At 52.3% G+C, this 27139-nt stretch overlaps 1 protein-coding gene across 1 annotated transcript; it reads left to right on the forward strand.

Moving 5' to 3' along the window:
* The first annotated feature begins 22329 nt into the window (after nucleotides 1-22329).
* LOC142786951 (uncharacterized) lies at nucleotides 22330-26741 on the forward strand. The gene is made up of 2 exons (XM_075884609.1): nucleotides 22330-23325; nucleotides 26362-26741. The coding sequence occupies exons 1-2, from the start codon at nucleotides 22515-22517 to the stop codon at nucleotides 26367-26369; spliced, it is 819 nt and encodes a 272-aa protein (XP_075740724.1). The 5' UTR covers nucleotides 22330-22514; the 3' UTR covers nucleotides 26370-26741.
* The last annotated feature ends 398 nt before the right edge of the window (nucleotides 26742-27139 follow it).

Raw genomic sequence — 27139 nt, forward strand, 5'->3', positions numbered from 1 at the left:
AAAAAGCGCTGCACCACCATCGGGTGGGCTCGAACTCCAACCTTTCGGTTAACAGCCCATCGCGCTAGCCAATTGCGCCACGGAGACAGTCATGCTCCACTCTCACCACCGTCAGAACATTTCTTCAGAGCTATCAGCCCAAAGAAAAAAAAAGCGCCGCACCACCACCGGGAGTGCTCAAACCTCCAACCTTTCGGTTAATACCCCATCGCGCAAGCCAATTACGACACGGAGACAGTCGTGCTCCACTCTCACCACCATCAGAACATATCTTCAAAGCTATAAGCGCAAAGAAAAAAAAGCAACACACCACTCCCGGGAGTGCTCGAACCTCCAAGCTTTTGGTTAACAGCCGATCGCGCTAGCCAATTGCGCCACGGAGACAGTCGTGCGCCACTCCCACCACCATCAGAACATATCTTCAAAGCTATCAGCACAAAGAAAAAAGCAACACACCACTCCCGGGAGAGCTCGAACCTCCAACCTTTCGGTTAAAAGCCGACCGCGCTAGCCAATTGCGCCACGGAGACTGTCGTGCGCCACTCCCACCACCATCAGAACATATCTTCAAAGCTATTAGCGCAAAGAAAAAAGCAACACACCACTCCCGGGAGAGCTCGAACCTCCAACCTTTCGGTTAACAGCCGATCGCGCTTGCCAATTGCGCCACGGAGACAGTCGTGCTCCACTCTCACCACCGTAAGAACATTTCTTCAGAGCTATCAGCCCAAAAAAAAAAGCGCCGCACCACCACCTGGTGGGCTCAAACCTCCAACCTTTCGGTTAATACCCCTACGCGCTAGCCAATTACGCCACGGAGACAGTCGTGCTCCACTCTCACCACCATCAGAACATATCTTCAAAGCTATAAGCGCAAAGAAAAAAAAGCAACACACAACTCCCGGGAGTGCTCGAACCTCCAACCTTTTGGTTAACAGCCGATCGCGCTAGCCAATTGCGCCACGGAGACAGTCGTGCTCCACTCCCACCACCATCAGAACATATCTTCAAAGCTATAAGCGCAAAGAAAAAAAGCAACACACCACTCCCGGGAGGGCTCGAACCTCGAACCTTTCGGTTAACAGCCCATCGCGCTAGCCAATTGCGCCACGGAGACAGTCGTGCTCCACTCCCACCACCATCAGGACATATCTTCAAAGCTATCAGCCCAAAGGAAAAAAAGCACCGCACCATCACCGCGTGGGCTCGAACTTCCAACCTTTCGGTTAACAGCGGAACGTGCTAGCCGATTGCGCCAAGGAGACAGTCATGCTCCACTCTCACCACCGTCAGAACATTTCTTCAGAGATATCAGCCAAAAGAAAAAAAGCGCTGCACCACCATCGGGTCGGCTCGAACCTCCAACCTTTCGGTTAACAGCCAATCGCACTAGCCAATTGTGCCACGGAGACAGTCGTGCTCCACTCTCACCACCGTGAGAACATTTCTTCAGAGCTATCAGCCCAAAGAAAAACAAGCAACGCACCATTCCTGGGTGGGCTCGAACCTCCAACCTTTCAGTTAATAGCCCATCGCGCTAGCCAATTGCGCCACGGAGAGAGTCGTGCTCCAATCACACCACCATCACAACATATCTTCAAAGCTATCAGCCCAAAGAAAAAAAGCACCGCACCGCCACCACGTGGGCTCGAACCTCCAACCTCTCGGTCACCAGCCGATCGCGCTAGCCAATTGCGCCACGGAGAAGTCCTGCTCCACTCTCACCACCATCAGAACATATCTTCAAAGCTATCAGCGCAAAGAAAAAAGCAACACACCACTCCCGGGGGAGCTCGAACCTCCAACCTTTCGGTTAACAGCCGATTGCGCTAGCCAATTGCGCCACGGAGACAGTCGTGCTCCACTCTCACCACCGTCAGAACATTTCTTCAGAGCTATCAGCCCAAAGAAAAAAAAAGCGCCGCACCACCACCGGGTGGGCTCAAACCTCCAACCTTTCGTTTAATACCCCATCGCGCTAGCCAATTACGCCACGGAGACAGTCGTGCTTCACTCTCACCACCTTCAGAACATATCTTCAAAGCTATAAGCGCAAAAAAAAGCAACACACCACTCCCGGGAGTGCTCGAACCTCCAACCTTTTGGTTAACAGCCGATCGCGCTAGCCAATTGCGCCACGGAGACAGTCGTGCTCCACTCCCACCACCATCAGAACATATCTTCAAAGCTATAAGCACAAAGAAAAAAAGCAACACACCACTCCCGGGAGGGCTCGAACCTCCAACCTTTTGGTTAACAGCCCATCGCGCTAGCCAATTGCGCCACGGAGACAGTCGTGCTCCACTCCCACCACCATCAGAACATATCTTCAAAGCTATCAGCGCAAAGAAAAAAGCAACACACCACTCCCGGGAGAGCTCGAACCTCCAACCTTTCAGTTAACAGCCCATCGCGCTAGCCAATTGCGCCACGGAGACAGTCGTGCTCCACTCTCACCTCCAACACAACATATCTTCAAAGCTATCAGCCCAAAGGAAAAAAAGCACCGCACCACCACAGCGTGGGCTCGAACTTCCAACCTTTCGGTTAACAGCGGAACGTGCTAGCCGATTGCGCCAAGGAGACAGTCATGCTCCACTCTCACCACCGTCAGAACATTTCTTCAGAGATATCAGCCCAAAGAAAAAAAAGCGCCGCACCACCACCAGGTGGGCTCGAACCTCCAACCTTTCGGTTAACAGCCGATCAAGCTAGCCAATAGCGCCATGGAGACAGTCCTGCTCCACTCTCACCACCATCAGAACATATCTTCAAAGCTATCAGCCCAAAGAAAAAAAAGCAACACACCACTCCTGGGTGGGCTCGAACCTCCAACCTTTCAGTTAACAGCCCATCGCGCTAGCCAATTGCGCCACGGAGAGAGTCGTGCTCCAATCACACCACCATCACAACATATCTTCAAAGCTATCAGCCCAAAGAATAAAAAGCACCGCACCGCCACCGCGTGGGCTCGAACCTCCAACCTCTCGGTCACCAGCCGATCGCGCTAGCCAATTGCGCCACGGAGACAGTCCTGCTTCACTCTCACCACCATCAGAACATATCTTCAAAGCTATCAGCCCAAAGAAAAAAAAGCAACACACCACTCCTGGGTGGGCTCGAACCTCCAACCTTTCAGTTAACAGCCCATCGCGCTAGCCAATTGCGCCACGGAGAGAGTCGTGCTCCAATCACACCACCATCACAACATATCTTCAAAGCTATCAGCCCAAAGAATAAAAAGCACCGCACCGCCACCGCGTGGGCTCGAACCTCCAACCTCTCGGTCACCAGCCGATCGCGCTAGCCAATTGCGCCACGGAGACAGTCCTGCTTCACTCTCACCACCATCAGAACATATCTTCAAAGCTATCAGCCCAAAGAAAAAAAAGCAACACACCACTCCCGGGAGGGCTCGAACCTCCAATCTTTCAGTTAACAGCCGATCGCGCTAGCCAATTGCGCCACGGAGAGAGTCGTTGTCCAATCACACCACCATCACCACATATTTTCAAAGCTATTAGCCCTAAGGAAAAAAAGCACCGCCCCGCCACCGCGTGGGCTCGAACCTCCAACCTATCGGTTAAAAGCCCATCGCGCTAGCCAATTGCGCCACGGAGACTCTCCTGCTCCACTCTCACCACCATCAGAACTTATCTTCAAAGCTATCAGCGCAAAGAAAAAAGCAACACACCACTCCCGGGAGAGCTCGAACCTCCAACCTTTCAGTTAACAGCCCATCGCGCTAGCCAATTGCGCCACGGAGACAGTCGTGCTCCACTCTCACCACCAACACAACATATCTTCAAAGCTATCAGCCCAAAGGAAAAAAAGCACAGCACCACCACAGCGTGGGCTCGAACTTCCAACCTTTCGGTTAACAGCGGAACGTGCTAGCCGATTGCGCCAAGGAGACAGTCATGCTCCACTCTCACCACCGTCAGAACATTTCTTCAGAGATATCAGCCCAAAAAAAAAAGCGCCGCACCACCACCAGGTGGGCTCGAACCTCCAACCTTTCGGTTAACAGCCGATCGAGCAAGCCAATAGCGCCATGGAGACAGTCCTGCTCCACTCTCACCACCATCAGAACATATCTTCAAAGCTATCAGCCCAAAGAAAAAAAAGCAACACACCACTCCCGGGAGGGCTCAAACCTCCAACCTTTCAGTTAACAGCCGATCGCGCTAGCCAATTGCGCCACGGAGACAGTCGTGCTCCACTCCCACCACCGTCAGAACATTTCTTCAGAGCTATCAGCCCAAAGGAAAAAAGCGCCGCACCACCACCGGGTGGGCTCGAGCGTCCAACCTTTCGGTTAACAGCCCATCGCGCTAGCCAATTACGCCACGGAGACAGTCGTGCTCAACTCTCACCACCATCAGAACATATCTTCAAAGCTATAAGCGCAAAGAAAAAAAAAGCAACACACCACTCCCGGGAGTGCTCGAACCTCCGACCTTTTGGTTAACAGCCGATCGCGCTAGCCAATTGCGCCAAGGAGACAGTCATGCTCCACTCTCACCACCGTCAGAACATTTCTTCACAGCTATCAGCCAAAGGAAAAAAAAGCGCTGCACCACCATCGGGTGGGCTCGAACCTCCAACCTTTCGGTTAACAGCCCATCGCGCTAGCCAATTGCGCCACGGAATCGGTCGTGCTCCACTCTCACCACCGTCAGAACATTTCTTCAGAGCTATCAGCCCAAAGAAAAAAAAGCGCCGCACCAGCACCTGGTGGGCTCAAACCTCCAACCTTTCGGTTAATACTCCATCGCGCTAGCCAATTACGCCACGGAGACAGTCGTGCTCCACTCTCACCACCATCAGAACATATCTTCAAAGCTATAAGCGCAAAGAAAAAAAAGCAACACACACTCCCGGGAGTGCTCGAACCTCCGACCTTTTGGTTAACAGCCGATCGCGCTAGCCAATTGCGCCAAGGAGACAGTCAAGCTCCACTCTCACCACCGTCAGAACATTTCTTCAGAGCTATCAGCCCAAAGAAAAAAAAAGCGCTGCACCACCATCGGGTGGGCTCGAACCTCCAACCTTTCGGTTAACAGCCCATCGCGCTAGCCAATTGCGCCACGGAGACAGTCATGCTCCACTCTCACCACCGTCAGAACATTTCTTCAGAGCTATCAGCCCAAAGAAAAAAAAGCGCCGCACCACAACCGGGTGGGCTCAAACCTCCAACCTTTCAGTTAATACCCCATCGCGCTAGCCAATTACGCCACGGAGACAGTCGTGCTCCACTCTCACCACCATCAGAACATATCTTCAAAGCTATAAGCGCAAAGAAAAAAAAGCAACACACCACTCCCGGGAGTGCTCAAACCTCCAACCTTTTGGTGAACAGCCGATCGCGCTAGCCAATTGCGCCACGGAGACAGTCGTGCGCCACTCCCACCACCATCAGAACATATCTTCAAAGCTATCAGCACAAAGAAAAAAGCAACACACCACTCCCGGGAGAGCTCGAACCTCCAGCCTTTCGGTTAAAAGCCGATCGCGCTAGCCAATTGCGCCACGGAGACAGTCGTGCGCCACTCCCACCACCATCAGAACATATCTTCAAAGCTATTAGCGCAAAGAAAAAAGCAACACACCACTCCCGGGAGAGCTCGAACCTCCAACCTTTCGGTTAACAGCCGATCGCGCTAGCCAATTGCGCCACGGAGACAGTCGTGCTCCACTCTCACCACCGTAAGAACATTTCTTCAGAGCTATCAGCCCAAAAAAAAAGCGCCGCACCACCACCTGGTGGGCTCAAACCTCCAACCTTTCGGTTAATACCCCATCGCGCTAGCCAATTACGCCACGGACACAGTCGTGCTCCACTCTCACCACCATCAGAACATATCTTCAAAGCTATAAGCGCAAAGAAAAAAAGCAACACACAACTTCCGGGAGTGCTCGAACCTCCAACCTTTTGGTTAACAGCCGATCGCGCTAGCCAATTGCGCCACGGAGACAGTCGTGCTCCACTCCCACCACCATCAGAACATATCTTCAAAGCTATAAGCGCAAAGAAAAAAAGCAACACACCACTCCCGGGAGGGCTCGAACCTCGAACCTTTCGGTTAACAGCCCATCGCGCTAGCCAATTGCGCCACGGAGACAGTCGTGCTCCACTCCCACCACCATCAGAACATATCTTCAAAGCTATCAGCCCAAAGGAAAAAAAGCACCGCACCACCACCGCGTGGGCTCGAACTTCAAACCTTTCGGTTAACAGCGGAACGTGCTAGCCGATTGCGCCAAGGAGACAGTCATGCTCCACTCTCACCACCGTCAGAACATTTCTTCAGAGATATCAGCCAAAAGAAAAAAAGCGCCGCACCACCATCGGGTCGGCTCGAACCTCCAACCTTTCGGTTAACAGCCAATCGCACTAGCCAATTGTGCCACGGAGACAGTCGTGCTCCACTCTCACCACCGTGAGAACATTTCTTCAGAGCTATCAGCCCAAAGAAAAAAAAGCAACGCACCATTCCTGGGTGGGCTCGAACCTCCAACCTTTCAGTTAATAGCCCATCGCGCTAGCCAATTGCGCCACGGAGAGAGTCGTGCTCCAATCACACCACCATCACAACATATCTTCAAAGCTATCAGCCCAAAAAAAAAGCACCGCACCGCCACCACGTGGGCTCGAACCTCCAACCTCTCGGTCACCAGCCGATTGCGCTAGCCAATTGCGCCACGGAGAAGTCCTGCTCCACTCTCACCACCATCAGAACATATCTTCAAAGCTATCAGCGCAAAGAAAAAAGCAACACACCACTCCCGGGGGAGCTCGAACCTCCAACCTTTCGGTTAACAGCCGATTGCGCTAGCCAATTGCGCCACGGAGACAGTCGTGCTCCACTCTCACCACCGTCAGAACATTTCTTCAGAGCTATCAGCCCAAAGAAAAAAAAAGCGCCGCACCACCACCGGGTGGGCTCAAACCTCCAACCTTTCGTTTAATACCCCATCGCGCTAGCCAATTACGCCACGGAGACAGTCGTGCTCCACTCTCACCACCATCAGAACATATCTTCAAAGCTATAAGCGCAAAAAAAAGCAACACACCACTCCCGGGAGTGCTCGAACCTCCAACCTTTTGGTTAACAGCCGATCGCGCTAGCCAATTGCGCCACGGAGACAGTCGTGCTCCACTCCCACCACCATCAGAACATATCTTCAAAGCTATAAGCACAAAGAAAAAAAGCAACACACCACTCCCGGGAGGGCTCGAACCTCCAACCTTTTGGTTAACAGCCCATCGCGCTAGCCAATTGCGCCACGGAGACAGTCGTGCTCCACTCCCACCACCATCAGAACATATCTTCAAAGCTATCAGCGCAAAGAAAAAAGCAACACACCACTCCCGGGAGAGCTCGAACCTCCAACCTTTCAGTTAACAGCCCATCGCGCTAGCCAATTGCGCCACGGAGACAGTCGTGCTCCACTCTCACCACCAACACAACATATCTTCAAAGCTATCAGCCCAAAGGAAAAAAAGCACAGCACCACCACAGCGTGGGCTCGAACTTCCAACCTTTCGGTTAACAGCGGAACGTGCTAGCCGATTGCGCCAAGGAGACAGTCATGCTCCACTCTCACCACCGTCAGAACATTTCTTCAGAGATATCAGCCCAAAAAAAAAAGCGCCGCACCACCACCAGGTGGGCTCGAACCTCCAACCTTTCGGTTAACAGCCGATCGAGCAAGCCAATAGCGCCATGGAGACAGTCCTGCTCCACTCTCACCACCATCAGAACATATCTTCAAAGCTATCAGCCCAAAGAAAAAAAAGCAACACACCACTCCCGGGAGGGCTCAAACCTCCAACCTTTCAGTTAACAGCCGATCGCGCTAGCCAATTGCGCCACGGAGACAGTCGTGCTCCACTCCCACCACCGTCAGAACATTTCTTCAGAGCTATCAGCCCAAAGGAAAAAAGCGCCGCACCACCACCGGGTGGGCTCGAGCGTCCAACCTTTCGGTTAACAGCCCATCGCGCTAGCCAATTACGCCACGGAGACAGTCGTGCTCAACTCTCACCACCATCAGAACATATCTTCAAAGCTATAAGCGCAAAGAAAAAAAAAGCAACACACCACTCCCGGGAGTGCTCGAACCTCCGACCTTTTGGTTAACAGCCGATCGCGCTAGCCAATTGCGCCAAGGAGACAGTCATGCTCCACTCTCACCACCGTCAGAACATTTCTTCACAGCTATCAGCCAAAGGAAAAAAAAGCGCTGCACCACCATCGGGTGGGCTCGAACCTCCAACCTTTCGGTTAACAGCCCATCGCGCTAGCCAATTGCGCCACGGAATCGGTCGTGCTCCACTCTCACCACCGTCAGAACATTTCTTCAGAGCTATCAGCCCAAAGAAAAAAAAGCGCCGCACCAGCACCTGGTGGGCTCAAACCTCCAACCTTTCGGTTAATACTCCATCGCGCTAGCCAATTACGCCACGGAGACAGTCGTGCTCCACTCTCACCACCATCAGAACATATCTTCAAAGCTATAAGCGCAAAGAAAAAAAAGCAACACACACTCCCGGGAGTGCTCGAACCTCCGACCTTTTGGTTAACAGCCGATCGCGCTAGCCAATTGCGCCAAGGAGACAGTCAAGCTCCACTCTCACCACCGTCAGAACATTTCTTCAGAGCTATCAGCCCAAAGAAAAAAAAAGCGCTGCACCACCATCGGGTGGGCTCGAACCTCCAACCTTTCGGTTAACAGCCCATCGCGCTAGCCAATTGCGCCACGGAGACAGTCATGCTCCACTCTCACCACCGTCAGAACATTTCTTCAGAGCTATCAGCCCAAAGAAAAAAAAGCGCCGCACCACAACCGGGTGGGCTCAAACCTCCAACCTTTCAGTTAATACCCCATCGCGCTAGCCAATTACGCCACGGAGACAGTCGTGCTCCACTCTCACCACCATCAGAACATATCTTCAAAGCTATAAGCGCAAAGAAAAAAAAGCAACACACCACTCCCGGGAGTGCTCAAACCTCCAACCTTTTGGTGAACAGCCGATCGCGCTAGCCAATTGCGCCACGGAGACAGTCGTGCGCCACTCCCACCACCATCAGAACATATCTTCAAAGCTATCAGCACAAAGAAAAAAGCAACACACCACTCCCGGGAGAGCTCGAACCTCCAGCCTTTCGGTTAAAAGCCGATCGCGCTAGCCAATTGCGCCACGGAGACAGTCGTGCGCCACTCCCACCACCATCAGAACATATCTTCAAAGCTATTAGCGCAAAGAAAAAAGCAACACACCACTCCCGGGAGAGCTCGAACCTCCAACCTTTCGGTTAACAGCCGATCGCGCTAGCCAATTGCGCCACGGAGACAGTCGTGCTCCACTCTCACCACCGTAAGAACATTTCTTCAGAGCTATCAGCCCAAAAAAAAAGCGCCGCACCACCACCTGGTGGGCTCAAACCTCCAACCTTTCGGTTAATACCCCATCGCGCTAGCCAATTACGCCACGGACACAGTCGTGCTCCACTCTCACCACCATCAGAACATATCTTCAAAGCTATAAGCGCAAAGAAAAAAAGCAACACACAACTTCCGGGAGTGCTCGAACCTCCAACCTTTTGGTTAACAGCCGATCGCGCTAGCCAATTGCGCCACGGAGACAGTCGTGCTCCACTCCCACCACCATCAGAACATATCTTCAAAGCTATAAGCGCAAAGAAAAAAAGCAACACACCACTCCCGGGAGGGCTCGAACCTCGAACCTTTCGGTTAACAGCCCATCGCGCTAGCCAATTGCGCCACGGAGACAGTCGTGCTCCACTCCCACCACCATCAGAACATATCTTCAAAGCTATCAGCCCAAAGGAAAAAAAGCACCGCACCACCACCGCGTGGGCTCGAACTTCAAACCTTTCGGTTAACAGCGGAACGTGCTAGCCGATTGCGCCAAGGAGACAGTCATGCTCCACTCTCACCACCGTCAGAACATTTCTTCAGAGATATCAGCCAAAAGAAAAAAAGCGCTGCACCACCATCGGGTCGGCTCGAACCTCCAACCTTTCGGTTAACAGCCAATCGCACTAGCCAATTGTGCCACGGAGACAGTCGTGCTCCACTCTCACCACCGTGAGAACATTTCTTCAGAGCTATCAGCCCAAAGAAAAAAAAGCAACGCACCATTCCTGGGTGGGCTCGAACCTCCAACCTTTCAGTTAATAGCCCATCGCGCTAGCCAATTGCGCCACGGAGAGAGTCGTGCTCCAATCACACCACCATCACAACATATCTTCAAAGCTATCAGCCCAAAAAAAAAGCACCGCACCGCCACCACGTGGGCTCGAACCTCCAACCTCTCGGTCACCAGCCGATTGCGCTAGCCAATTGCGCCACGGAGAAGTCCTGCTCCACTCTCACCACCATCAGAACATATCTTCAAAGCTATCAGCGCAAAGAAAAAAGCAACACACCACTCCCGGGGGAGCTCGAACCTCCAACCTTTCGGTTAACAGCCGATTGCGCTAGCCAATTGCGCCACGGAGACAGTCGTGCTCCACTCTCACCACCGTCAGAACATTTCTTCAGAGCTATCAGCCCAAAGAAAAAAAAAGCGCCGCACCACCACCGGGTGGGCTCAAACCTCCAACCTTTCGTTTAATACCCCATCGCGCTAGCCAATTACGCCACGGAGACAGTCGTGCTCCACTCTCACCACCATCAGAACATATCTTCAAAGCTATAAGCGCAAAAAAAAGCAACACACCACTCCCGGGAGTGCTCGAACCTCCAACCTTTTGGTTAACAGCCGATCGCGCTAGCCAATTGCGCCACGGAGACAGTCGTGCTCCACTCCCACCACCATCAGAACATATCTTCAAAGCTATAAGCACAAAGAAAAAAAGCAACACACCACTCCCGGGAGGGCTCGAACCTCCAACCTTTTGGTTAACAGCCCATCGCGCTAGCCAATTGCGCCACGGAGACAGTCGTGCTCCACTCCCACCACCATCAGAACATATCTTCAAAGCTATCAGCGCAAAGAAAAAAGCAACACACCACTCCCGGGAGAGCTCGAACCTCCAACCTTTCAGTTAACAGCCCATCGCGCTAGCCAATTGCGCCACGGAGACAGTCGTGCTCCACTCTCACCACCAACACAACATATCTTCAAAGCTATCAGCCCAAAGGAAAAAAAGCACCGCACCACCACAGCGTGGGCTCGAACTTCCAACCTTTCGGTTAACAGCGGAACGTGCTAGCCGATTGCGCCAAGGAGACAGTCATGCTCCACTCTCACCACCGTCAGAACATTTCTTCAGAGATATCAGCCCAAAAAAAAAGCGCCGCACCACCACCAGGTGGGCTCGAACCTCCAACCTTTCGGTTAACAGCCGATCGAGCAAGCCAATAGCGCCATGGAGACAGTCCTGCTCCACTCTCACCACCATCAGAACATATCTTCAAAGCTATCAGCCCAAAGAAAAAAAAGCAACACACCATTCCTGGGTGGGCTCGAACCTCCAACCTTTCAGTTAACAGCCCATCGCGCTAGCCAATTGCGCCACGGAGAGAGTCGTGCTCCAATCACACCACCATCACAACATATCTTCAAAGCTATCAGCCCAAAGAATAAAAAGCACCGCACCGCGTGGGCTCGAACCTCCAACCTCTCGGTCACCAGCCGATCGCGCTAGCCAATTGCGCCACGGAGACAGTCCTGCTTCACTCTCACCACCATCAGAACATATCTTCAAAGCTATCAGCCCAAAGAAAAAAAAGCAACACACCACTCCCGGGAGGGCTCGAACCTCCAATCTTTCAGTTAACAGCCGATCGCGCTAGCCAATTTCGCCACGGAGACAGTCGTGCTCCACTCCCACCACCGTCAGAACATTTCTTCAGAGCTATCAGCCCAAAGGAAAAAAGCGCCGCACCACCACCGGGTGGGCTCTAGCGTCCAACCTTTCGGTTAATAGCCCATCGCGCTAGCCAATTACGCCACGGAGACAGTCGTGCTCAACTCTCACCACCATCAGAGCATATCTTCAAAGCTATCAGTGCAAAGAAAAAAGCAACACACCACTCCCGGGAGAGCTCGAACCTCCAACTTTTCGGTTAACAGCCGATCGCGCTAGCCAATTGCGCCACGGAGACAGTCGTGCTCCACTCTCACCACCGTCAGAACATTTGTTCAAAGCTATCAGCCCAAAAAAAAGCGCCGCACCACCACCGGGTGGGCTCGAACCTCCAACCTTTCGGTTAACAGCCGAGCGTGCTAGCCGATTGCGCCAAGGAGACAGTCATGCTCCACTCTCACCACCGTCAGAACATTTCTTCAGAGCTATCAGCCAAAAGAAAAAAAGCGCTGCACCACCATTGGGTGGGCTCGAACCTCCAACCTTTCGGTTAACAGCCATTCGCGCTAGCCAATTGTGCCACGGAGACAGTCGTGCTCCACTCTCACCACCGTCAGAACATTTCTTCAGAGCTATCAGCCCAAAAAAAAAGCGCCGCACCACCACCAGGTAGGCTCGAACCTCCAACCTTTCGGTTAACAGCCGATCGCGCTAGCCAATTGCGCCATTGAGACAGTCCTGCTCCACTCTCACCACGATCAGAACATATCTTCAAAGCTATCAGCCCAAAGAAAAAAAAGCAACACACCATTCCTGGGTGGGCTCGAACCTCCAACCTTTCAGTTAACAGCCAATCGCGCTAGCCAATTGCGCCACGGAGAGAGTCGTTGTCCAATCACACCACCATCACAACATATCTTCAAAGCTTTTATCCCTAAGGAAAAAAAGCACCGCCCCGCCACCGCGTGGGCTCGAACCTCCAACCTTTCGGTTAAAAGCCCATCGCGCTAGCCAATTGCGCCACGGAGACACTCTTGCTCCACTCTCACCACCATCAGAACTTATCTTCAAAGCTATCAGCCCAAAGAAAAAAAAAGCAACACACCACTCCCGGGAGGGCTCGAACCTCCAACCTTTCAGTTAACAGCCGATCGCGCTAGCCAATTGCGCCACGGAGACAGTCGTGCTCCACTCCCACCACCGTCAGAACATTTCTTCAGAGCTATCAGCCCAAAGGAAAAAAGCGCCGCACCACCACCGGGTGGGCTCGAGCGTCCAATCTTTCGGTTAACAGCCCATCGCGCTAGCCAATTACGCCACGGAGACAGTCGTGCTCAACTCTCACCACCATCAGAACATATCTTCAAAGCTATCAGCACAAAGAAAAAAGCAACACACCACTCCCGGGGGGCTCGAACCTCCAACCTTTCGGTTAACAGCCGATCACGCTAGCCAATTGCGCCAAGGAGACAGTCATGCTCCACTCTCACCACCGTCAGAACATTTCTTCACAGCTATCAGCCAAAGGAAAAAAAAGCGCTGCACCACCATCGGGTGGGCTCGAACCTCCAACCTTTCGGTTAACAGCCCATCGCGCTAGCCAATTGCGCCACGGAGTCGGTCGCGCTCCACTCTCACCACCGTCAGAACATTTCTTCAGAGCTATCAGCCCAAAGAAAAAAAAGCGCCGCACCAGCACCTGGTGGGCTCAAACCTCCAACCTTTCGGTTAATACCCCATCGCGCTAGCCAATTACGCCACGGAGACAGTCGTGCTCCACTCTCACCACCATCAGAACATATCTTCAAAGCTATAAGCGCAAAGAAAAAAAAAGCAACACACCACTCCCGGGAGTGCTTGAACCTCTAACCTTTTGGTTAACAGCCGATCGCGCTAGCCAATTGCGCCAAGGAGACAGTCATGCTCCACTCTCACCACCGTCAGAACATTTCATCAGAGCTATCAGCCCAAAGAAAAAAAAAGCGCTGCACCACCATCGGGTGGGCTCGAACCTCCAACCTTTCGGTTAACAGCCCATCGCGCTAGCCAATTGCGCCACGGAGACAGTCATGCTCCACTCTCACCACCGTCAGAACATTTCTTCAGAGCTATCAGCCCAAAGAAAAAAAGCGCCGCACCACAACCGGGTGAGCTCAAACCTCCAACCTTTCAGTTAATACCCCATCGCGCTAGCCAATTACGCCACGGAGACAGTCGTGCTCCACTCTCACCACCATCAGAACATATCTTCAAAGCTATAAGCGCAAAGAAAAAAAAAGCAACACACCACTCCCGGGAGTGCTCAAACCTCCAACCTTTTGGTGAACAGCCGATCGCGCTAGCCAATTGCGCCACGGAGACAGTCGTGCTCCACTCTCACCACCGTCAGAACATTTCTTCAGAGCTATCAGCACAAAGAAAAAAGCAACACACCACTCCCGGGAGAGCTCGAACCTCCAACCTTTCAGTTAACAGCCCATCGCGCTAGCCAATTGCGCCACGGAGACAGTCGTGCTCCACTCTCACCACTAACACAACATATCTTCAAAGCTATCAGCCCAAAGGAAAAAAAGCACCGCACCACCACCGCGTGGGCTCGAACTTCCAACCTTTCGGTTAACAGCGGAACGTGCTAGCCGATTGCGCCAAGGAGACAGTCATGCTCCACTCTCACCACCGTCAGAACATTTCTTCAGAGATATCAGCCAAAAGAAAAAAAGCGCCGCACCACCACCGGGTGGGCTCGAGCGTCCAACCTTTCGGGTAATAGCCCATCGCGCTAGCCAATTACGCCACGGAGACAGTCGTGCTCGACTCTCACCACCATCAGAACATATCTTCAAAGCTATCAGCGCTAAGAAAAAAGCAACACACCACTCCCGGGAGCGCTCGAACCTCCAACCTTTCGGTTAACAGCCGATCGCGCTAGCCAATAGCGCCAAGGAGACAGTCATGCTCCACTCTCACCACCGTCAGAGCATTTCTTCAGAGCTATCAGCCCAAAGAAAAAAAAGCGCCGCACCACCATCGGGTGGGCTCGAACTCCAACCTTTCGGTTAACAGCCCATCGCGCTAGCCAATTGCGCCACGGAGACAGTCATGCTCCACTCTCACCACCGTCAGAACATTTCTTCAGAGCTATCAGCCCAAAGAAAAAAAAGCGCCGCACCACCACCGGGTGGGCTCAAACCTCCAACCTTTCGGTTAATACCCCATCGCGCATGCCAATTACGACACGGAGACAGTCGTGCTCCACTCTCACCACCATCAGAACATATCTTCAAAGCTATTAGCGCAAAGAAAAAAAAGCAACACACCACTCCCGGGAGTGCTCGAACCTCCAACCTTTTGGTTAACAGCCGATCGCGCTAGCCAATTGCGCCACGGAGACAGTCGTGCGCCACTCCCACCACCATCAGAACATATCTTCAAAGCTATCAGCGCAAAGAAAAAAGCAACACACCACTCCCGGGAGATCTCGAACCTCCAACCTTTCGGTTAAAAGCCCATCGCGCTAGCCAATTGCGCCACGGAGACAGTCGTGCTCCACTCTCACCACCGTCAGAACATTTCTTCAGAGCTATCAGCGCAAAGAAAAAAGCAACACACCCCTCCCGGGAGAGCTCGAACCTCCAACCTTTCAGTTAACAGCCCATCGCGCTAGCCAATTGCGCCACGGAGACAGTCGTGCTCCACTCTCACCACTAACACAACATATCTTCAAAGCTATCAGCCCAAAGGAAAAAAAGCACCGCACCACCACCGCGTGGGCTCGAACTTCCAACCTTTCGGTTAACAGCGGAACGTGCTAGCCGATTGCGCCAAGGAGACAGTCATGCTCCACTCTCACCACCGTCAGAACATTTCTTCAGAGATATCAGCCAAAAGAAAAAAGCGCTGCACCACCATCGGGTGGGCTCGAACCTCCAACCATTCGGTTAACAGCCAATCGCGCTAGCCAATTGTGCCACGGAGACAGTCGTGCTCCACTCTCACCACCGTCAGAACATTTCCTCAGAGCTATCAGCCCAAAGAAAAAAAAGCGCCGCACCACCACCGGGTGGGCTCGAACCTCCAACCTTTCGGTTAATAGCCGATCGCGCTAGCCAATAGCGCCATGGAGACAGTCCTGCTCTACTCTCACCACCATCAGAACATATCTTCAAAGCTATCAGCCCAAAGAAAAAAAAAGCAACACACCATTCCTTTGTGGGCTCGAACCTCCAACCTTTCAGTTAACAGCCCATCGCGCTAGCCAATTGCGCCACGGAGAGAGTCGTGCTCCAATCACACCACCATCACTACATATCTTCAAAGCTATCAGCCCAAAGAAAAAAAAGCACCGCACCCCCATCGGGTGGGCTCGAACCTCCAACCTTTCGGTTAACAGCCCATCGCGCTAGCCAATTGCGCCACGGAGACAGTCGTGCTCCACTCTCACCACCGTCAGAACATTTCTTCAGAGCTATCAGCCCAAAGAAAAAAAAGCGCCGCACCAGCACCGGGTGGGCTCAAACCTCCAACCTTTCGTTTAATACCCCATCGCGCTAGCCAATTACGCCACGGAGACAGTCGTGCTCCACTCTCACCACCATCAGAACATATCTTCAAAGCTATAAGCGCAAAAAAAAGCAACACACCACTCCCGGGAGTGCTCGAACCTCCAACCTTTTGGTTAACAGCCGATCGCGCTAGCCAATTGCGCCACGGAGACAGTCGTGCTCCACTCCCACCACCATCAGAACATATCTTCAAAGCTATAAGCACAAAGAAAAAAAGCAACACACCACTCCCGGGAGGGCTCGAACCTCCAACCTTTTGGTTAACAGCCCATCGCGCTAGCCAATTGCGCCACGGAGACAGTCGTGCTCCACTCCCACCACCATCAGAACATATCTTCAAAGCTATCAGCGCAAAGAAAAAAGCAACACACCACTCCCGGGAGAGCTCGAACCTCCAACCTTTCAGTTAACAGCCCATCGCGCTAGCCAATTGCGCCACGGAGACAGTCGTGCTCCACTCTCACCACCAACACAACATATCTTCAAAGCTATCAGCCCAAAGGAAAAAAAGCACCGCACCACCACAGCGTGGGCTCGAACTTCCAACCTTTCGGTTAACAGCGGAACGTGCTAGCCGATTGCGCCAAGGAGACAGTCATGCTCCACTCTCACCACCGTCAGAACATTTCTTCAGAGATATCAGCCCAAAAAAAAAAGCGCCGCACCACCACCAGGTGGGCTCGAACCTCCAACCTTTCGGTTAACAGCCGATCGAGCAAGCCAATAGCGCCATGGAGACAGTCCTGCTCCACTCTCACCACCATCAGAACATATCTTCAAAGCTATCAGCCCAAAGAAAAAAAAGCAACACACCATTCCTGGGTGGGCTCGAACCTCCAACCTTTCAGTTAACAGCCCATCGCGCTAGCCAATTGCGCCACGGAGAGAGTCGTGCTCCAATCACACCACCATCACAACATATCTTCAAAGCTATCAGCCCAAAGAATAAAAAGCACCGCACCGCGTGGGCTCGAACCTCCAACCTCTCGGTCACCAGCCGATCGCGCTAGCCAATTGCGCCACGGAGACAGTCCTGCTTCACTCTCACCACCATCAGAACATATCTTCAAAGCTATCAGCCCAAAGAAAAAAAAGCAACACACCACTCCCGGGAGGGCTCGAACCTCCAATCTTTCAGTTAACAGCCGATCGCGCTAGCCAATTTCGCCACGGAGACAGTCGTGCTCCACTCCCACCACCGTCAGAACATTTCTTCAGAGCTATCAGCCCAAAGGAAAAAAGCGCCGCACCACCACCGGGTGGGCTCTAGCGTCCAACCTTTCGGTTAATAGCCCATCGCGCTAGCCAATTACGCCACGGAGACAGTCGTGCTCAACTCTCACCACCATCAGAGCATATCTTCAAAGCTATCAGTGCAAAGAAAAAAGCAACACACCACTCCCGGGAGAGCTCGAACCTCCAACTTTTCGGTTAACAGCCGATCGCGCTAGCCAATTGCGCCACGGAGACAGTCGTGCTCCACTCTCACCACCGTCAGAACATTTGTTCAAAGCTATCAGCCCAAAAAAAAGCGCCGCACCACCACCGGGTGGGCTCGAACCTCCAACCTTTCGGTTAACAGCCGAGCGTGCTAGCCGATTGCGCCAAGGAGACAGTCATGCTCCACTCTCACCACCGTCAGAACATTTCTTCAGAGCTATCAGCCAAAAGAAAAAAAGCGCTGCACCACCATTGGGTGGGCTCGAACCTCCAACCTTTCGGTTAACAGCCATTCGCGCTAGCCAATTGTGCCACGGAGACAGTCGTGCTCCACTCTCACCACCGTCAGAACATTTCTTCAGAGCTATCAGCCCAAAAAAAAAGCGCCGCACCACCACCAGGTAGGCTCGAACCTCCAACCTTTCGGTTAACAGCCGATCGCGCTAGCCAATTGCGCCATTGAGACAGTCCTGCTCCACTCTCACCACGATCAGAACATATCTTCAAAGCTATCAGCCCAAAGAAAAAAAAGCAACACACCATTCCTGGGTGGGCTCGAACCTCCAACCTTTCAGTTAACAGCCAATCGCGCTAGCCAATTGCGCCACGGAGAGAGTCGTTGTCCAATCACACCACCATCACAACATATCTTCAAAGCTTTTATCCCTAAGGAAAAAAAGCACCGCCCCGCCACCGCGTGGGCTCGAACCTCCAACCTTTCGGTTAAAAGCCCATCGCGCTAGCCAATTGCGCCACGGAGACACTCTTGCTCCACTCTCACCACCATCAGAACTTATCTTCAAAGCTATCAGCCCAAAGAAAAAAAAAGCAACACACCACTCCCGGGAGGGCTCGAACCTCCAACCTTTCAGTTAACAGCCGATCGCGCTAGCCAATTGCGCCACGGAGACAGTCGTGCTCCACTCCCACCACCGTCAGAACATTTCTTCAGAGCTATCAGCCCAAAGGAAAAAAGCGCCGCACCACCACCGGGTGGGCTCGAGCGTCCAATCTTTCGGTTAACAGCCCATCGCGCTAGCCAATTACGCCACGGAGACAGTCGTGCTCAACTCTCACCACCATCAGAACATATCTTCAAAGCTATCAGCACAAAGAAAAAAGCAACACACCACTCCCGGGGGGCTCGAACCTCCAACCTTTCGGTTAACAGCCGATCACGCTAGCCAATTGCGCCAAGGAGACAGTCATGCTCCACTCTCACCACCGTCAGAACATTTCTTCACAGCTATCAGCCAAAGGAAAAAAAAGCGCTGCACCACCATCGGGTGGGCTCGAACCTCCAACCTTTCGGTTAACAGCCCATCGCGCTAGCCAATTGCGCCACGGAGTCGGTCGCGCTCCACTCTCACCACCGTCAGAACATTTCTTCAGAGCTATCAGCCCAAAGAAAAAAAAGCGCCGCACCAGCACCTGGTGGGCTCAAACCTCCAACCTTTCGGTTAATACCCCATCGCGCTAGCCAATTACGCCACGGAGACAGTCGTGCTCCACTCTCACCACCATCAGAACATATCTTCAAAGCTATAAGCGCAAAGAAAAAAAAAGCAACACACCACTCCCGGGAGTGCTTGAACCTCTAACCTTTTGGTTAACAGCCGATCGCGCTAGCCAATTGCGCCAAGGAGACAGTCATGCTCCACTCTCACCACCGTCAGAACATTTCATCAGAGCTATCAGCCCAAAGAAAAAAAAAGCGCTGCACCACCATCGGGTGGGCTCGAACCTCCAACCTTTCGGTTAACAGCCCATCGCGCTAGCCAATTGCGCCACGGAGACAGTCATGCTCCACTCTCACCACCGTCAGAACATTTCTTCAGAGCTATCAGCCCAAAGAAAAAAAGCGCCGCACCACAACCGGGTGAGCTCAAACCTCCAACCTTTCAGTTAATACCCCATCGCGCTAGCCAATTACGCCACGGAGACAGTCGTGCTCCACTCTCACCACCATCAGAACATATCTTCAAAGCTATAAGCGCAAAGAAAAAAAAAGCAACACACCACTCCCGGGAGTGCTCAAACCTCCAACCTTTTGGTGAACAGCCGATCGCGCTAGCCAATTGCGCCACGGAGACAGTCGTGCTCCACTCTCACCACCGTCAGAACATTTCTTCAGAGCTATCAGCACAAAGAAAAAAGCAACACACCACTCCCGGGAGAGCTCGAACCTCCAACCTTTCAGTTAACAGCCCATCGCGCTAGCCAATTGCGCCACGGAGACAGTCGTGCTCCACTCTCACCACTAACACAACATATCTTCAAAGCTATCAGCCCAAAGGAAAAAAAGCACCGCACCACCACCGCGTGGGCTCGAACTTCCAACCTTTCGGTTAACAGCGGAACGTGCTAGCCGATTGCGCCAAGGAGACAGTCATGCTCCACTCTCACCACCGTCAGAACATTTCTTCAGAGATATCAGCCAAAAGAAAAAAAGCGCCGCACCACCACCGGGTGGGCTCGAGCGTCCAACCTTTCGGGTAATAGCCCATCGCGCTAGCCAATTACGCCACGGAGACAGTCGTGCTCGACTCTCACCACCATCAGAACATATCTTCAAAGCTATCAGCGCTAAGAAAAAAGCAACACACCACTCCCGGGAGCGCTCGAACCTCCAACCTTTCGGTTAACAGCCGATCGCGCTAGCCAATAGCGCCAAGGAGACAGTCATGCTCCACTCTCACCACCGTCAGAGCATTTCTTCAGAGCTATCAGCCCAAAGAAAAAAAAGCGCCGCACCACCATCGGGTGGGCTCGAACTCCAACCTTTCGGTTAACAGCCCATCGCGCTAGCCAATTGCGCCACGGAGACAGTCATGCTCCACTCTCACCACCGTCAGAACATTTCTTCAGAGCTATCAGCCCAAAGAAAAAAAAGCGCCGCACCACCACCGGGTGGGCTCAAACCTCCAACCTTTCGGTTAATACCCCATCGCGCATGCCAATTACGACACGGAGACAGTCGTGCTCCACTCTCACCACCATCAGAACATATCTTCAAAGCTATTAGCGCAAAGAAAAAAAAGCAACACACCACTCCCGGGAGTGCTCGAACCTCCAACCTTTTGGTTAACAGCCGATCGCGCTAGCCAATTGCGCCACGGAGACAGTCGTGCGCCACTCCCACCACCATCAGAACATATCTTCAAAGCTATCAGCGCAAAGAAAAAAGCAACACACCACTCCCGGGAGATCTCGAACCTCCAACCTTTCGGTTAAAAGCCCATCGCGCTAGCCAATTGCGCCACGGAGACAGTCGTGCTCCACTCTCACCACCGTCAGAACATTTCTTCAGAGCTATCAGCGCAAAGAAAAAAGCAACACACCCCTCCCGGGAGAGCTCGAACCTCCAACCTTTCAGTTAACAGCCCATCGCGCTAGCCAATTGCGCCACGGAGACAGTCGTGCTCCACTCTCACCACTAACACAACATATCTTCAAAGCTATCAGCCCAAAGGAAAAAAAGCACCGCACCACCACCGCGTGGGCTCGAACTTCCAACCTTTCGGTTAACAGCGGAACATGCTAGCCGATTGCGCCAAGGAGACAGTCATGCTCCACTCTCACCACCGTCAGAACATTTCTTCAGAGATATCAGCCAAAAGAAAAAAGCGCTGCACCACCATCGGGTGGGCTCGAACCTCCAACCATTCGGTTAACAGCCAATCGCGCTAGCCAATTGTGCCACGGAGACAGTCGTGCTCCACTCTCACCACCGTCAGAACATTTCCTCAGAGCTATCAGCCCAAAGAAAAAAAAGCGCCGCACCACCACCGGGTGGGCTCGAACCTCCAACCTTTCGGTTAATAGCCGATCGCGCTAGCCAATAGCGCCATGGAGACAGTCCTGCTCTACTCTCACCACCATCAGAACATATCTTCAAAGCTATCAGCCCAAAGAAAAAAAAAGCAACACACCATTCCTTTGTGGGCTCGAACCTCCAACCTTTCAGTTAACAGCCCATCGCGCTAGCCAATTGCGCCACGGAGAGAGTCGTGCTCCAATCACACCACCATCACTACATATCTTCAAAGCTATCAGCCCAAAGAAAAAAAAGCACCGCACCCCCATCGGGTGGGCTCGAACCTCCAACCTTTCGGTTAACAGCCCATCGCGCTAGCCAATTGCGCCACGGAGACAGTCGTGCTCCACTCTCACCACCGTCAGAACATTTCTTCAGAGCTATCAGCCCAAAGAAAAAAAAGCGCCGCACCAGCACCTGGTGGGCTCAAACCTCCAACCTTTCGGTTAATACCCCATCGCGCTAGCCAATTACGCCACGGAGACAGTCGTGCTCCACTCTCACCACCATCAGAACATATCTTCAAAGCTGTTGTGTAATACTACCCAAGATAGAGCGCGTGTCGTATATAAGATAAGATGCACATGGAAGTGTCTGGCTCTCTGACGTCACTGTTAAGTTCTTTGTTAGATATAAGACCGCCGCGGGTGTGCGGTGGATTCTTTTCCGTTGTATTGCTCGTTGAAATAAACATGTGTGTGTTGGCTAGTCGGCTCCCAAGTTGTGAAGACATAACAGTGGCGACGAGGATGGGATGATACTCGGGCACGTTAGCCGGGCCTCGGCTGTAGCTCACGTCACGGCACCAGTATTCTAGGAGCGGAAAGCGTCCTGGTGGATTACCACGACATGGCTTCCTTTGGCCGGTTTGAGCCGTTCACGGAAGAGGGAGACGAAGACTTCGACTCATATGCGGAACGCTTTGAACATTACGTCCGGGCGACCCAGGTCAGTGAAGACTTGAAGGTGTCAGTCTTTGTCACCGCCATTGGAAAACAGGCCTACCGCACGTTGAAGAATTTATTGGCCCCGACCAAGCCGGAAGAGAAAACGTACGACGAACTGCTCCAAATACTGAAAGGGCACTATTCCCCGAAGCCTTTGGTGATAGCGGAAAGATTCCGGTTCAACCGTCGGTCGCAGCGGGAAAATGAGTCAGTTGCCGCATTTGCGTTAGAATTAAAAAGGCTGGCTGGATCGTGCGAGTTCGGCCAATTCTTGGATGACGCCCTGCGGGATCGGTTCGTGGCCGGACTGAGAGATGAAACGGCACAAGCAGAGCTGCTTAAGAAGAGTACCCTGACGTTTCAAGCTGCCTATGACCTGGCGAAAAGTGGGGAACTCGCTCGCACAGAAACCAGAAAAATTCACCCCAAAGAACTCGGTGACGTGAACTTGGTGCGGCCACACCACCCCCAACGGTCCACAGGTACGAAAAGGGGCGTGAGCGGTAACGCGGAGCGGCATGCCGAGGCGACGGACTGTTCGCGTTGCGGAGCAGCGCATGACGCCACCACCTGCCCTTTTCGCAAATATCGATGTCGTGCCTGCAAAAAGGTGGGACACCTGGCAAGGGTCTGCAGAACAACGCCACGTTCGGTGCATTCTCTCATCGATGGTACTGGCTTAGAAGACTCTGGTGACTGGGACGATAAAAGTGGTGAGAACGAGGTCTTGCTTAGTCATATTTTTTCATGTCGGAGTAGTCACGGTGGCTACGCTGTGAAAGTTAAGATCGCAGGCAGGAATGTCACGATGCAGGTTGATACCGGAGCCTCTGTGTCTATTGTGCCAGAAAAAATGTACAGACAGTATTGGCCGAATGTACCCCTAGAAAGATGTAGTTTACGGTTAAAAACGTATGGCGGTTCCACACTAGCAGTTGCCGGAAAGTTGACGGTGCATGTAGAGCACGACGGGCAAACCGAGACCTTGCCGTTGATTGTAGTCCGGACAAAAAAAAATTGTGACACTTTGTTGTTGGGCCGCAACTGGCTAGAGGCTTTGAAGCTGAATTGGGCAAGCGTGTGTAATATCAACTTTGATAAAGCAAACACACATGATAGATCAGCCGCACTCATCGAAAAATTTTCGGAAGTGTTTAATCAATCACTAGGACTGATAGCTGACACGTCGGTCAAACTGGTGCTAAAAGACAGCTGTACGCCTGTTTTCTGCAAACATCGGCCTGTGCCATTCGCACTCCGGAACGCGGTAGCGTCGGAGTTGCAGTCGCTAGTGGAATCTGGAGTACTGGTTCCAGTAAAACACAGTGAATGGGCAACGCCTCTAGTAGTTGTCCCCAAGGCAAACAACAAAGTGCGAATATGCGGAGACTACAAAGTGACCCTAAACCGTTGTCTGAGAACTGATTATTACCCTCTGCCAACAATGGAAGATACGTTTGTAGCGCTGCATGGATGCAAGTGGTTTACTGTCCTGGACCTGTCGACAGCGTACCAACAGTTGCAGCTGCACCCCGAGTCGCAACCCTTGGTCACTGTCAACACCCACCTAGGCCTTTTTCAATATACACGTATGCCGTACGGTATAACAAGTGCTCCATCCATTTTCCAAGCGGTAATGGATGATATGCTGAAGGGGTTGGACAGAGTGTCATGTTATCTTGATGATGTGTTAATAGCGGGGGAAACGATGGAAGAGTGTTATGATAGGGTGGAAGCTGTGCTGACAAGGTTCCAGGAACGAGGGGTGAAATTGCGGAAAGAAAAATGCAAGTTTTTTGAGAAGTCTGTGACGTATTTGGGGCACGTGATTGGGGAAAGCGGAATCCGCCCTTCAGAGGACAAGGTGCGTGCTATAAAAGAAGCACCGACTCCAAAGAACAAGAATGAGTTGAGGGCTTACCTAGGCTTGATAAATTTCTATGGGAAGTTCGTACCAAACATGTCAGCACAACTTAAGCCATTGCATGACTTGCTAGCTGTGAATGCCAAGTGGGAATGGACGGAGGTCGCCGAAAAAGCCTTCAAAGCATCCAAGAGCTGGTTGCTGAGCACGTCCGTACTCACCTACTATAACCCTTCAAGGGAGCTAGGGCTCGTTTGTGACGCATCTGCGTATGGTTTAGGCGCAGTCCTTTTTCACAAGGTAGGATCAGAAGAAAGGCCAATCGCTTTTGCCTCTAGAACGCTCACTAAAACAGAGCAGGCGTACGCCCATATCGAAAAAGAAGCACTGGCTGTCGTGTACGGGTTAAAGAAGTTTCACAAGTACCTTTTTGGGCGAAAATTTGTAATATACTCAGACCATCAGCCCTTGGCGGGATTATTGGGAGAGGATAGGCCGATTCCTGCGATGTCAGCGGCACGCGTGCAGCGATGGGCTCTGCAGATTGCTGCGTATGAGTACAAATGGGTTTATCGCAAATCACGCGATATAGGCAATGCAGACGCACTATCGCGCCTGCCGCTTCGGAACTCTGATGACGTGTCGGAGTACATCGGCTTTTCGATGCTAGACGAGCTCCCACTCTCCGCAGAACACATCAGAAGGGAAACGAGAACAGACAGCCTGTTGTCAAAAGTGTTGTTTTACACGCAGAGCGGTTGGCCTTCAAAAGTGTCTGACGATGCACTGGCGCCCTATTTTGTGCGACGCCACGAGCTTTCTGTTGACAGAGAATGTGTGACGTGGGGAAACCGGGTGATAGTACCATTGTCTCTCCGCGACAAAGTGCTATCACTGTTGCACGAGGGCCATCCTGGAATGGCACGTATGAAAATGCTGTCTAGAAGCCACGTATGGTGGCCTCGCCTTACGCCGGATGTTGAGCAAAAAGTTAAAGAATGTGTAACATGCCAGTGACGCAAAATGCGGCGCCCAAGGTTCCGGTGATGTCATGGGGAGTGGCGGGGCGCCGGTGGGAGCGTGTGCACTTAGATTTTGCGCATCGAGACCAGCATTGGTTCCTAGTACTTATTGATTCGTACTCCAAGTGGGTTGAAGTGTTTCTGATGAGGTCAACTAATAGCGAAAAGACAATAGAGAAATTGCGCACCGTATTTGCCGCGTACGGATTACCGGAAGAAGTGGTAACAGACAATGGGCCCCAATTTACTTCGGAACTTTTCGAGACGTTCATGAGTCGTAATGGCATCCGGCACACTAAATCGCCGCCTTATCACCCGGCATCGAATGGCAGCGCAGAGCGTTGTGTACAGACGTTAAAGAAAAATCTTCTTAAGCAGGTCATGGACGAGCAGAAAAATGGGCGGATGAAGTCTCTCCAGCAGCGGATCGACCAATTCCTATTCAATTATAGGAACACGCCAACAGGTGTTACTGAAGAGACGCCGGCCCAGCTGTTCTTATCGTGGAAACCTAGAACCAGGTTGAGCTTTCTCCATCCAGATATCGAGCAAAGGATGAAAGAAAAGCTAGAGCGAACAAGGCAGGCAGCCAATCGGCGACGTGGAGCTTGGAGAGACTTCGAGGAAGGGGAAGACGTCCTCGTACAAGGACTGCGCCCCGGGGAAGGAGAGTGGTTGAGCGGTAAGGTAAAAAAACGCGAGAGTTTAAGCACTTATGTGATAGGGATAGGGAACGAGGAGAGGTACGTGCATGTTGATCATATGAGACCACGAACATTCCAGGAGTGTTTCCCGCCTTCGGTTCAGGTGCCGTCTGCAAACTACGAACTTCCCGCATGCACCCAAGACGTTGTGCCTCGCAGGTCTTTAGGTGCCCCTGTACCCATCGAGGGCGCACGAGAGACGGCCGACCCCGATCAAGTCGAGGAGCAGGCAGAAGATACAAACAAAGAACCGGTCAACCTACCGGGCCCTTCATCTGCTGGTGGGGACTGCGGCGGGGGCGAGACTCAATCTTCCCCACCGGAACTTCCGGAACTTCGACGCAGCACCCGGCAAAGACGACCGCCGGATCGGTACTAAAAAAAAAAAAAAAAAAACACTTGGGGGGGGGGAAGGAGTGTTGTGTAATACTACCCAAGATAGAGCGCGTGTCGTATATAAGATAAGATGCACATGGAAGTGTCTGGCTCTCTGACGTCACTGTTAAGTTCTTTGTTAGATATAAGACCGCCGCGGGTGTGCGGTGGATTCTTTTCCGTTGTATTGCTCGTTGAAATAAACATGTGTGTGTTGGCTAGTCGGCTCCCAAGTTGTGAAGACATAACAAAAGCTATAAGCGCAAAGAAAAAAAAGCAACACACCACTCCCGGGAGTGCTCGAACCTCCAATCTTTTGGTTAACAGCCGATCGCGCTAGCCAATTGCGCCAAGGAGACAGTCATGCTCCACTCTCACCACCGTCAGAACATTTCTTCAGAGCTATCAGCCCAAAGAAAAAAAGCGCTGCACCAACATCGGGTGGGCTCGAACCTCCAACCTTTCGGTTAACAGCCCATCGCGCTAGCCAATTGCGCCACGGAGACAGTCATGCTCCACTCTCACCACCGTCAGAACATTTCTTCAGAGCTATCAGCCCAAA

This window comes from Rhipicephalus microplus, unplaced genomic scaffold (assembly GCF_043290135.1).
Source record: "Rhipicephalus microplus isolate Deutch F79 unplaced genomic scaffold, USDA_Rmic scaffold_40, whole genome shotgun sequence".
NCBI classification, from domain to species: domain Eukaryota; kingdom Metazoa; phylum Arthropoda; class Arachnida; order Ixodida; family Ixodidae; genus Rhipicephalus; species Rhipicephalus microplus.